General features: G+C 45.4%; 1 protein-coding gene across 3 annotated transcripts in view; it reads right to left on the bottom strand.

Moving 5' to 3' along the window:
* Positions 1–13,097, bottom strand: part of RAB3GAP1 (RAB3 GTPase activating protein catalytic subunit 1) — a 49,218-nt gene that overhangs the window by 17,999 nt on the left and 18,122 nt on the right. For 2 of the 3 annotated variants that reach the window (XM_078865869.1, XM_078865870.1), the window contains exons 13-21: positions 11,426–11,601; positions 10,314–10,418; positions 8,773–8,945; positions 7,385–7,439; positions 6,457–6,960; positions 5,063–5,200; positions 3,246–3,311; positions 1,502–1,781; positions 714–817 (exon numbers count right to left, since the gene is read on the bottom strand). In XM_078865869.1, the coding sequence (XP_078721995.1) occupies positions 714–817; positions 1,502–1,781; positions 3,246–3,311; positions 5,063–5,200; positions 6,457–6,960; positions 7,385–7,439; positions 8,773–8,945; positions 10,314–10,418; positions 11,426–11,601 (1,601 nt within the window). The remainder of the gene's footprint in view (positions 1–713; positions 818–1,501; positions 1,782–3,245; positions 3,312–5,062; positions 5,201–6,456; positions 6,961–7,384; positions 7,440–8,772; positions 8,946–10,313; positions 10,419–11,425; positions 11,602–13,097) is intronic. The other variant, XR_013637817.1, reaches the window with a different exon arrangement.

The raw sequence follows: 13,097 nt of genomic DNA, 5'->3' as shown, positions 1-13,097 counted from the left end.
GGCTACATCACTTAGTTGAATTTTCAGTAACGTAACTAACATTTTCAAAATTAGATGTATTTCTTTTTATCAGCCACTACTGGCATCATAGACCATTATTTATACACTGTTTTTTTTAGTATGTTCCAGATTACAACTGCAAGTGAATGGAAATAATGACATACATCCACGTTCGACTTACACCTAATTTCACTGCATCCTAAATGCATTCCACAAAACATATCGGACGTATGTACAGTTCATCCGGTTTGCAAGTGGGGTAGATTGTTTCAATAATTTTGCTGCTATAAATGTCCACATGATCAGTCGCTTTATTGAGCTATCATTTGTGGCCAGGTCGCTTCTGAAAAAGAAGCTAATAGCTCAGTGGGTTTTGCCTGGTGAGATAAAAATAGTTTACATTTAGTTGTATTTTTTGTTTACCTTTTCTATCGTGTTTTTGTACCATGTGTTGTTGTAATGTTCTAACATGCCCCAACTGGAAATCTGTGAAAACGAGCTTTATAGCTCATCGGATTTCTACAGTATGAATAAACATTATGATTCTGACTTATTTGGAAGGATGTATCCATTTGTCTCCATCCCATTGATTTTTATGAGCTATTTTTTTTTATTAATCAAATTATCGCCATTTGTTTGAGTTAAAAAGTGAAATGAAAAGCCGCCCAAGAGCCCCCTGCCAGCGAGTTGTGTGGGATGCATGGGGACCCGACCTCCAGGCGGCGTGGGTCGGGGTTGGGGTGGCGGAGGATTCGGCTGGCGAGAGACACGGACGCCTTGAGCAGCTTATTCACTGTCGGCACGTCCTCCGATGACTCTGCAAATGAAAGCGACGTAAACGAGCGAACGCTCCTGTGCAGGTGTCCGCGGTTTTGCCGCGCAGCTCTCCCGACGTGTTACTCGGCAAGACGACGCGCTACGTTTGGCTCCACGCACTGGGAGCTTATTCAGGAAACGGATTTCGGGATGATGACCGAAACTTCGAGCATAAAGCTGAATAACACACGGTACGACCCAAAAGCAGATTAGAGAACATGTATTCATTCATTCAGTAGAGGCACAACATTGGCTTACTGAGGAACAACCTGTTAACACGTTCTATGGACAGGGTGAGCTTTTCCAACACTGAAATCCTTCATAACATTTTATTGCATCAGAAACCAAAATCTTTTGAAAGTTTAAAACTCCACAATATAAGCATGAAGACATAATGGGTCCCCTTTTTACTCAGGTCAAAGGTCAATCCCCATATTAGGAAGCCACTGGGCCTATGCACTTTTAAATCTAGATTGCAAACTAATTTCTTTGGAACTGCTTTTTGTGTTTAGCTTGTTGTCCTTCCCCCGCACCTCCGATTAGCGCGGATGGCTACGTATGGTGCCAAATCAGTTCAGCATACAAACACAACGGTTCCTACATAGCTCATCATCAACATGACAGGTTCCGATTGCTTCGAGAATGAATGAGCCCTCGCTGCCGACCTTTCGACCGGGAACCCCACCTTCCTTGACCTTGAGGAGGGCGGCGTGAATGGCGCAGGGCAGCAGCTGGAGGGTCACATCGGCCGGCCGCATGCCCGCCAGGTAGTGCAGCACCTTCTCGGCCTCGCGCGTGTCGTCAAACAGGCGTCGCTGGCGGCGAGCGGGTATGGGGCGCGTCGCCTCCCACGCCTCCACCCACACGTTGCCTGGCAGCTGCATGCGAGCGCTCAGACGCCCACGGGGGGCAACGGCTGGAGCGCCCGACTCGTTGGAGTCGGCGGCGTCCTCGTCCGGAGGAACCTGGAGAGCCGTTGCCAAAGCCTTTCTTTTTAACTGTTACAATAGAAAGCATGCACTCATTCGACCGCAGTCGGAATGCTGTTGTCGTAGTTGGGGAGCACCCCGGTTCCTACCTCACCGCACTTGACACAAGTCAATGTAAAGCAGTCAGATTGATTGATGATGTAGCACGTGCTGATTCCCTCCTGTCACTCGCCCGCGATCAGACGTCTCATCACTCATCTGTCACGACTACTCTGGGTACTCTTCCAATGCACTTCACTCATTGATTTCTCCACCCATTTTAAGGACTCAGTCTGCACCAACTGGATGCTTTCTTTCATCCACACTCGGCAACGAGCACACTGCAGGTCACAACACGACTCTTTCTGCTTCTTTCCTCGCACTGCTCGACTTTGGAATACTCTCACATCGTCTCACTTCCCAAGGTCTTATCATAATCTTGCTCAATTAAAAAGAAGTATTAACTCTCATCTACTACACCTTCAATGGTGTTGTTTGTTGCTGGCCTTCTGGGGCTTTGGGCCTGTGCTCAGCAATTGTGATTAATAAAAAGTGTCGCCAAATGCAGAAGATTGATCACATAAAGTATGCAAATTTAAGAGGCAGAAGACAGACATGCTTATGAAAAAATATAAAGATGCAATCCATAAAACAACGAGGTACATTACTACAATATCAAAGCAATACCAATACACACCAAAGTGATGAGTCAAATCGAATTCTTTATATATATATAAAACTCGTATTTCATCTCAAATCTATGCTTCAGGCAATTACATTATCCTGCGCTCGCTGGTCAACTCCCACAATGAACCCTGCATTGCGATGTCGCTGGAGTCATGGGGCTGCCACTTTGTGAATTGAGAAATTATTCCACTGCGGCTGAAAAGCCTCCATAGGGAGCTATGGCAATGGACCCGAAAGTGCCATGAATGATATTTAAAAAAATATTTCCCCTCATTCAAGAAAGCTTCCAAAGTGTCATACAGCCAAGAATGCTCAGCGCAGTTGTGTGCATCTCCAAAGCATCAGCTGTTTGCTTTTTAGGATTGCATTTGCCCTTCTATTAAAGATAGAGGGTCACTGCATCACACACTTTCAGACACACTTATGCGACCGTCTGGAACGCTCTTCCTTCTGATATGAGGAAGCCACTGGAGCTATGCACTTTTAAATGTAAATTGAAAACTAATATCTTTAGAACTTTTGTGTGTTTAGTTTGTTGACCTTCCTCCGCACCTCCAATGAGCACGGTTGGCTACGTACGGTGTGAAAAAAGTTCAACATACATACAAGGAGGATAGATCCCCATTTTCACAAACAATTTAGCGAACTAGCCTAACGAACAAAGCAGATTCAAGCAAAAAGATAAACCCACACACTGACAATTAGAATTCAACTACTCGTATATGACATATAAAGTATTGGTATTATTGGTAAAACAAAAACATGAAGTCATACCTCCTCAAAGTCACGTGGGGAGTACCAGCGAACAAAATCTTCCAGATGGCAGCCTGGATTTGCAGCCTGCAACCCATATAGTAACAAGAGACACTCTCTCTCACAAACACAATCTCCCAGAAAATGTATTGATTTCCATGCCTAAATGAGCAATTGGGCACCATTTATCTCCTTTGGCTATTGCAAGCCAGATAAGAATCTGAAATTGCAGAAAGGTGGTTAATTCCATAGTTTGGCGATTTGATGATTGCTATCTTTAATTGCGATTAGATTCTTACCATCGAATACAAATGTGAAAATTATCGCGGGATCAGTGGAACCGTGGAACTGTGGAGGGGCCAGACTCTGTGGAACCCGGTTGGCCGGGTTGAAAGTGGCTCTCTACTATCGGGGTCAAAACCATGTGGTCGTTGTTGCCAGAATCACCATTTAAAGATATTCCCAATGCTTAAGAATGTGTCTAGTACTTGGAACTGGCCTGAATTCACCATGATTCTATCATGGCATTCAAGAAAGACGGGAGACCCTGGGGTCTGGTTGAGGGTCTGGAAAACCCCAGGGTTTGGAAGGCCGAGTTGAAACCTAAGCTATACACAGATCAACTAAATGCAACAACCTAACATTTACTCAGGTATCTATGCCCTTGCATGCGAGATGCGCAAAGACGTGGGTAATGACTGTGCCCGTGATGGCATTCGCTAGGCCGTCCATGTCCCATGGGCCTTCCATTTTTGTTGAGCAGCTCAACCTCTGAGTCAAGTAAGGGCTCAATGAGGCCCCACACCCACCCCAACCCCCCACCAGGAACAACCATGTGGATGACTGGGCCCAACGGGAATACAACTCATCTTAGTGGGACCACCATAACTACCACTGGGACCGACATGACTTTTATACTAAGGCAAACCTGGCTTACTACTGAGATGTCCAGGACCGCTACTTGGACAAATATGACCACCAGAATCAGCACTCAGACCACTGGAACTACCACCGGGACCACAACTGTTTGAAACCATGTTCGTTTTCCAATATGGGATGAAAATGTGAAATATATTCTCAACGTAACACATACTTCAAATATATTTTCATTCGGCACGGGTTGTGTGATATCATTAGCATTCTTAGGTTTTTTCGGTAAAGTCACGTAGGTAAAAAATGTAAATAAAAATTAATAAAAGTAAAATTAAAATAAAAAAAAAATCACGACGTTTCGGAGGCAACACAAGCCTCCGTCTTCAGGTGGAACCGTCACAGCACGATAGCTGTATCAAGTAAGAGAAATTCCAAGAAAACAGTCCTTGTATATATACTGGTTGAGGGTGGGAGGAGCCAAGGTAGGCCCTGGATATTATTATTGTGAGGTTCGGTGCGGCTGAAGCACGCTGTTAGGAATTAGCCTTTATTGTGTAGACTGGTTGAAAAGAGTTGTTAAGGTGAGGCTGATGTATATCAGCCTAAGAATATGAATCCATGCAGTCACGAAAGCTTCAAATCTAGAAATGATATAATTAGTGATGATGATGTATGTTATGTGTGCAGAAAAATGGATGCGAATCTGTGTGTGTGGGTTCATGTCTGTGTGTTGTCTCCATTGCCATCATCTTCACGGTCTCCATCGTCATCATCTTTATTGTTGTATTTTTTATTGTCTACAGTAAATGGGCTTCATTCAAGCTCTAAACAAGGCAGCAGTATTGATCAATGTGGTAAGCTTTTTGTGTTTGTACACCGATACCAACGTGGTCTCCTAATTTATTTATTTTTCAGAGTGAAGATGCGAACACGGGTCTTCTACGGAGAGGGCAAGACACACATACCTTGAATGACTCCATGTCTGACAACAGGCATGCGCTCTGCATGCGGGCACGCAGATGAGCTCCCTCTGCTGAGGTCCCAAGCTTGGCGAGGACCTCAGTCTGTTCCTCCAGCATGTCCTCCGTCATGGGAGCTGGCTCCTGCACATCACAGACACCATCCACCAGTAAGTGGCAGTGAAGTCATCACAGCACTTGTATCCAGGCTTGGGGTGAACATAAATGCCCTTTATACTGGTAGGAACCTCCTGGTTACACCAGCCCACAGAGGATTATTGTGTCCGTCGTGCAGGGAGGGACTGGGTGGGGAGGGAGGGGCTGGGTGGGGAGGGTGGGGAGGGGCTGGGTGGGGAGGGTGGGGAGGGGCTGGGTGGGGAGGGTGGGGCTGGGTGGGGGGTGGGAGGGGTGGGGCTGGGTGGGGAGGGGCTGGTCACCCCGTGGTGCCCTTATAAAACTCAACGTTTAACCTACTCATGCCGGCTTGTGCCCGCCCTCACAGTCGGGCATATTTGCGGAATACACCACGCCGCCGTTGACCCTGGCCATTGACCAGCAACCCAACGTTCCTACCAGCTCCCTCCGCAGGAATGTGTTATTGGAAATTCTGACCTCATGGAGGTTCATTGAGATCGGTTGTACCTTGGAATGTTTACTAAATTATCTTCGAATTAGTATTTTACATGTGGGAGGAAAACTGATTACCAAAATAAAATGTGTTCATATGGAGTGATAACGTAAAAAAAGTGTAAAAACTCAAATTTCTGCAATTGTCGTCTCCTGGTCATCTCACAACCAAGCAGGTTTGAGAGTCAGCAGATGACCCAAAAAACCCCACTCCAAAGTGATCAATTACGGACCAACACCACCACTACACAGTGATACCCAGTCTCTGCATAGGATGACCAAGTGCTGTGGATTTCCCACAAAAAGTGATAAAAAAAATTGTGACTTGAGATTTCAAGCCCTGACTGGGATTTCAACTTGCAACCTTTTAATTGTAAATTCAGTGATCTAAGCACAATACTATGGGGCTGGATGTAAAAAAACACCAGCGATGTTCTATTCATTGTTGGCTGAATATCCCCCAAAGTTATCACCATCACGGTCTTTAACAGTTAATGTCTCGAACTTGCAAATTATCTGAAATGTAACACATACTTAAAAAAGTATTCCTATCAAATGAAAGCCCATCCTTTTAAAGTGAACCTAGTAGTGAACATAATATTCTCAATTCAAGAATCAACACAAACAAAAGTGAATCGTTACCGTTTCCACCACACAGGTTCGCGTGCACGCAAAGTGAACAAGCGGTCCAAAATTCCGCCCGAAAGCAAACAAGCATTACACCTCAAACTGCCTGATGTAAAGACAGTCGCACAGTTTGCTGTTGCAGTCACCTGCGTGATGGGAATGTACAGGGGCTCCCCGCTTTCGATCAGCGTGATTTCCCCGTGCTGGTGTAGACGTCCATCAGGCTTGCGCAGGGCGGTCGCGTTGGCAGCAGCTGTCGCTTTGCGCTCCTCCTTTCTCTCCGCGACTTTGCTCGCAGTGTCCTCGTTCGTATCGCCAATGCCACTCTGTCTCGTCCCTTCTGTCGATCCCTCCCCTCCCTCCTCCGCTCCCTCGCCACCGTCGCTCAGGTCACTCTCACACTCAAAGAACTCGTCCTCGCTGTCCTCACTCCAGGAGTCCCATGGCTTCTGTGCAGCCATCTCAGCGGATGTGCCGCCCTGCTGCTGTCTCTCCACGGCCCTCCCGGCTGCCGCCTCCCTGCGCCCGTTCTTTGAGGTTGACGGAGCGGTGTCACTGCCGCCCGCACGCCCTCCTCCTCCTCCAGCGCTGCCCGATTCGCGCTGCCTCTCCTCCCTGCTCTTCTTCCTCTCGATGCAACAGTTAAGCATCTTGGGGACAGGAAGGGCATCGCATGGGTAGGATGCATTATTAGCCATGAATCTACTAATGGCGTATGCAACGAACGGAATTAAGCCAAAGTGTCTCCTCGTTCAAACATGTGAAGAGCGATGCTCATCTCAGTCAACAGCCTTGAGCCAATGGTGCACATTCGCATTCCCATTGCAGGGGACCAGTCTCCTAATAGGACAAGCACTGTTCATTTCCAATAAAATAGTGGTGGATGCCTGTCCCGCCCAAGGACAACCATATAGTGACTTTCCCCAAACTGGTAGTCGTTTAATTAACGCTGAAAAGACCAAAGGCAAAGATAGCCCCTGACCAGGAATTGAACTTACCACGTTCCATTTAAAGCGAGGCACCGTGACTGACTACAGCACCGTACAGATAAATTAATTTACATATAGCAAATACCTGTAGCTTTTGATGCAATAAACAGCAGCTGTAGTCAGGAGGGCCAGGTGTTAATCTGGAGGTGAAAAAGATGCCCATCATAAATTAAGCAAAACCAAATCAAAGACATACACACACAACCATGTATAGTAACATAGGCCTTACTCACACTTCAAATGTACGTCTTTTAGCCAAATGTTGAGCTCTTTAAAAATGTTCACTTCTCTCACAAGGTGGATTACGTCATCTAACAATGTCCTCACACGCAATAACATCGTAGAAAGCTTGTACTTTGAAACGTTTAAAAATAACTTCAGAAATATATATTTTAAAGACAATCAAGCATGAAACTACCTAAAGACACAACGTTTTCTCCTAAATGTACAACCTCACATCCTTTTGACACCTGTGAGGGTGCCACGGTGGCTAGGAGATGTTAACTACCTTGCCTGGTATACAGGAGGTCGTGGGTACGATCCCGACCCTGACGCCTATATATTTGGAGTTTGCATGTTCTCCCCCGTGATTGTGTGGATTTTTCTCCGGGTCCTCTAGTTTTTCCCTCCACATTTAGAATCAACATGCGTTTAGAGTATTTCACTGCTATAAATTTACACGTAATAAGCTGCTTTGTTGATCTAGGTCGTTTTGAAAAAGAGCTAAGGAGCTCAGTGGGCCTTAGCTAGTAAAATAAAAAAATTAATTAGTTTAATTATTTTTTTCTTATTGCCTTATGTCCCATAGGAGATGAAGATGAGAAAGTAAGGCGTTTTTAGTTTTAACAGTGAAAAAGGCCCACTCCTAACCACTGCTTTATCCCTAACCTTGATACCCTACTATCCAGCCTCAGTACCAAATGTCTCAAAAGCTAAATCGTTATGGCATTGGATACGACTGCATGAAAGTTTTAAATAAAATGTAGTGGGAAAGAGATAATGAGGAAAAAGAGGTTGTCATGGGTGGAACGTGTACTGGATGGAACAGGGCAGGTTATTATTGAGCATGACGCAACAATTCATTGATTTCTCAATTAAAACTAATTATTACACTCACAATAAAAAAAACATTGAATAGCGCACATTACAATCAATTATTTCCGAGTCAAATTTGTTTATCACGCAATATATTACATAGACTCACACCAATATAGATGTGTATATCCGCCACAAGTATTAAAATATATATTTGTATTTTGAATAAAAACGCCAAATCTTGTCAACTCATCAAATCATCGATTGTGTAAATCTTGACAAACCTCTTCTCCGAGACAGTCACTGGTAATGGGCGCCCAGAGACCAAGAGGAACACCCAATGCCAGATGCAGTCACATTTGCAAAACTCCTTCTAAACTGAAGACAAACTCAACGGACGAGAGTGAAAGGATCCCAAGCAGTGCACGATCCTCTTACCCGGAGATAATGTAGTTGTTCTCCCAGCGGTAGCGCATCTCCAGCACGAACTCCTGCCAAAGGTGAGCCACTCCCTTGAGGCCGCCGTGCTGGTAGTTGACGGTGCAGAGGCACAGCGCAAGTTTGTGGGTCAGGCTGTCAGCCGGCGCCGACTTGAGGCTGCGATGCAGAGTCTAGCGGGGAGATCAAGCGGAGAGATTGTGAGCGGTGCGCAGATGCATAAATACACACACACACACAGAGTATAGACAAAAAACATATTCTGTGTGCAGCCATAAAGACTGTGTTTGCAAGCACCTACGAAGGCCGGGACAGCCCATGAGAGGGTGGTATGGTCACAACCATGCACGGACACCTTTGTCTCCCCAGTGCTGATATTTATACACGATAACAATCATTTAAGTCAGTCAATCTAGGTAAGGCCCAATACCTCTTGATATAATCACCACTTGTGCTGGCCATGGCCGGGAATCAAACTAGGTTAGTTTAGATAATACCAGGTAGTTGGTCTATGTGTTGAGTAGTGAGTGATGTCATGTCACGCTCGCCTCCTGTACGGTGACGGGATGTCCCCCTGGGGTATTTAAGGGGGGACCCGTGACGTAAAGGGGGTCGTCGTAGAAGTCCGAGAAAGGTAAAGGCTGAGAGTGGGACCCAGGGTAGGGGAATCTAACACGGGACTAAGAGTGGCTCTGTTCCCAACTGACTAGGGTTGGATCATCCCTCGGCCAGTCAGGGAGAAAAACCCGGATAGTTAGGGGGGTGTTAGGGATTCCCAGTACCCTTCCCTGGGAGGGGGAGAATAGAATAGCCAGGAGTGTAAGCGGGAGCAGTAACAGTTTAGGTGTAAGCCTCCAAATAAACCTTGGTGTCAGCCCTTCTGAAGATCTGTCTCCGTGTCATACTTTGCACCACAACTTATGAATGCATACAGTAAGGTCACAGAGTACGCAGGCTCAGAGTATGCGGAGCCGCTCATACGCGACCGACCCCGATTAATACTTACACTTGTGACTCGTACTTTCGCAACACGCACGGCGTGGGAAGCAAGGAGTCAAATCGGCGCCCGCCATCACGTGAATGTGTATTTGACAACATGTAACTGTATCACTCGCGCAAGAAACGAGTCCAAAAGCTATAGTGTTCTATCTGACGTGGATGCTACGCATTAGTGAATAATTTACTATACAGTACTGTAAAATGTATATAAATGTACATTTATGTACATTTCTATACATTGTACATACACTTGTATAGACGAACCCCAACTTTCACGAATTCGCGCTTACGCAGGGGTACACGGAACCTAAACCCTGGGTACTCTGAGACCTGTTTATGAAAGTGTATTCTTCAGGAGACAACGGAGAAATATCAGAGAAAAAACAGATACACACAAATGACCACACTGCAAGGACTATTTCTACTGCACTACCATCCTACAGGCAACTTATTACCAGGCTAATTGGTATGCCGTGCACAGCAGCATATCACGTATGTTTGTGTGATCCACCAACCGCCCCCCCCTCCCCCATATCACTTACCACCATTTCATCGTCTTCAGTAACTGGAGCTGTTGTGGCTGAACTAGTAGTGGGTTTAGCATCTGGGCTTTCTGCCGACTTGTCAGCTGCATCTGGGAAAAGGTACTGCCACAGCACAAGAAAATGTGACGAGCAGCAATTAGGGAACGCATCTGTCACGTGTAATAATCTGAAGTCACGATTCACACAGTGCTGGATGAAGCCCGTGCAGTATGCGGATGTTCAAGGAGACTTGGAAATTGATTTAAAACCGACCAGAATGAGATAGGTAATTCAAATTGGGTTCAAATCCCATTGGGGGGGTGACTCATCTATTGATGAAATTGGTGCCAAGCTATGAAAAGTTGAGTGGAATGACCACTGCTAATGCCAAAAAAATGCTTTTTAGGTATGGAAACATTTTGAGTTTGGACTTTGATACGCAAAAAATAAATGAACCTCCTGTTATCCTTACAGATTGTAAGGATAAGTGCTATAAGTGAGCACCCACTCAGTTTGGCAAGGCACACAAGGGACAGTATGGCCAGTACCATACATGCTCAGAAAACTTAAGTCTCCCTATTTGCTGTTGTTCACACACTATAGCAAGCACAGTCAATCTATCGGAAGCCCAGGATAAGTTTAGATACCACTTAGAAACCATGTAGTGCCATGCACTCAGCACTACACCACTGCATAACAGTCACCATTCCACATTAAGTGGTGGTGGTGCTACCACAACGGGATTTCTGCCACACTGGGTGCAATTTAGACAGCTTTAAACAGGCTGTTGGGATGAAAAGCCAAAGATCCCCTGGAAAACCTTCACAGACTGTTGGGGCAAGTGCTGCTAGCGAGCACTTATGAAGGCCAGAACACAAAGGGGTGGGTGGCCAGCACCATGGAGCCTTGTCTCTCCAGTGGCGATGTTCACACATCACACGGGGTACTCATTTGAGGCCGAGTCGATTTAGGGGAGGCCCCAATACCAGCTCAGATATTCATCACTGGTGTTGGCCGTGAGCGGGAATAGTACTCGGATCGCCAGGTTCGTACCGCAGCGCACTAACCACCACGCTTCCACTCTACTCGCACACATGCACCCATGCGCACAAACACGCGCAAATGCGCACCAGCAGCATAGAGTTGAGCAGGGCGTTGGGGATGGGCGTCTCCGAGGCGCGAGGCCGGCGGCTGCGTATGCGCTTGCGCGCGCCCTGCACCATGCTGCTCATGGAGGAGAGCGTGGGCATGTGCACGGGAACGGGCTCCGTCAGCCTCTGCAGCGCCTGGCTGATGTCTGCTCCCTCTGGTGACGGGGGGCGTGGTGGAGTAGGCAGCAGAGACAACAAGAAAGGTGAATTAGACATCAGAATCGCCACCTGGCCGCACGCACCACTGATGTGACACCTTCAGAACAAAGGGACGTTGCGAGGGGAACTCAACAAGTGCGCATCGTGCTGTTTATAATGCGGGACATGTTTCTATTTCATCTTCATACTTTCTGTAGTGGTGGCACAGTGGTTAGTGCACTGTGCATTCATCCAGCAGTGGTTGAACAAAGTGCTGTGAATTGTAAATGTTTGTCCTTTACAACAGAGATGGTAAAATGAATAAACTGATCACCACATCTCCATGCTGGGTTGAGAAGGGACAAACAATAGTTGCTGTTCTTGCAATATTACATTATCAAAGGACGTGATGCTGCGATTACAACAACTGAATCAGCTCCAAATTAAGTTTGAACTGAATCACATTCGAAATTTCAAGCGTACATAGTAGCATTATTACAAAATGTAGCGCAGTTGGCTACGTACGGTACAAAATAAGTTCAATATACATACAATATACCCAAATAAGATTAATAATACATGTTCTCATAAGATAAAACTACATCAAATTATATAAGTGCATTGCTAAATTCAATCCAAGATGAAAGTATATATATTACAGACATATACACAGACTAAACATATATGCAGAGATGAAATGTCCATATAAACAGTAACTTTGTTTAGAAATAAATCAGCAGAATTAAGAACATTTTTAAATGAAGAATTTAAAAACTAATATAAAAAACACATTGAGCAGCGCTTATCCCTATTGGCAGCCCTGAGTGAGTGATGCAAATGCTACAATCCTGTGATAAGGGGCCTTTTATCCAAAGCTCTATCACTGCTGACGTCCAAAGCAATACAAAACAGCATTTTGCACTGTGCACATTGTTGTGCAATCAGCTCCAACGAAGGAAACACTTCTGCTGGTATTGTAGTCGAGAGATATGTTACAAAACAATGGACAATGCTTTGCAAAACAGCTTTAACCTAATAAATACGAATGACACCAGAATACCACATTCACAAAAATGTACTGGCATAATCATGGTCACAATTCACGATTGTTCACCGCTACACAATAAAATGCGAAGTTCTCATTAATTTACCAGGCGACAGCCCGTTCAGCCACAACGTAACTTTAGCATGGGAAACTTTAGTCAGCAGAGGAGATAAACGTGGCACAATTTAGCTGCTGCTAATGTTACATTTAGACTACGGGGCATCAGTGCTATTGTTACATTTTTGTGGGACATCAACAGTGGTTTCTGCTACAGCTCCCACCGTACAAATGTGAAATTATCCACGACTGAACCATGGCTGTCAAAAAGATGCAGAGCATCGACACATTATTTGAACAGATACACTACGACTTTGTCTAAAGAAGCACACACTAGCTTACTCTTATGAAGAATGTCACAGGTTGTTTAATGTCAATATTACAGCTTCGATAAACCCCCATGAACAAAAT

The sequence above is a fragment of the Lampetra fluviatilis genome, chromosome 21 (genome assembly GCF_964198595.1).
Source record: "Lampetra fluviatilis chromosome 21, kcLamFluv1.1, whole genome shotgun sequence".
NCBI lineage: Eukaryota > Metazoa > Chordata > Hyperoartia > Petromyzontiformes > Petromyzontidae > Lampetra > Lampetra fluviatilis.
The sequence above is the reverse complement of the archived record's forward strand: the minus strand, read 5'-3'. Positions and strand labels throughout refer to the sequence as shown.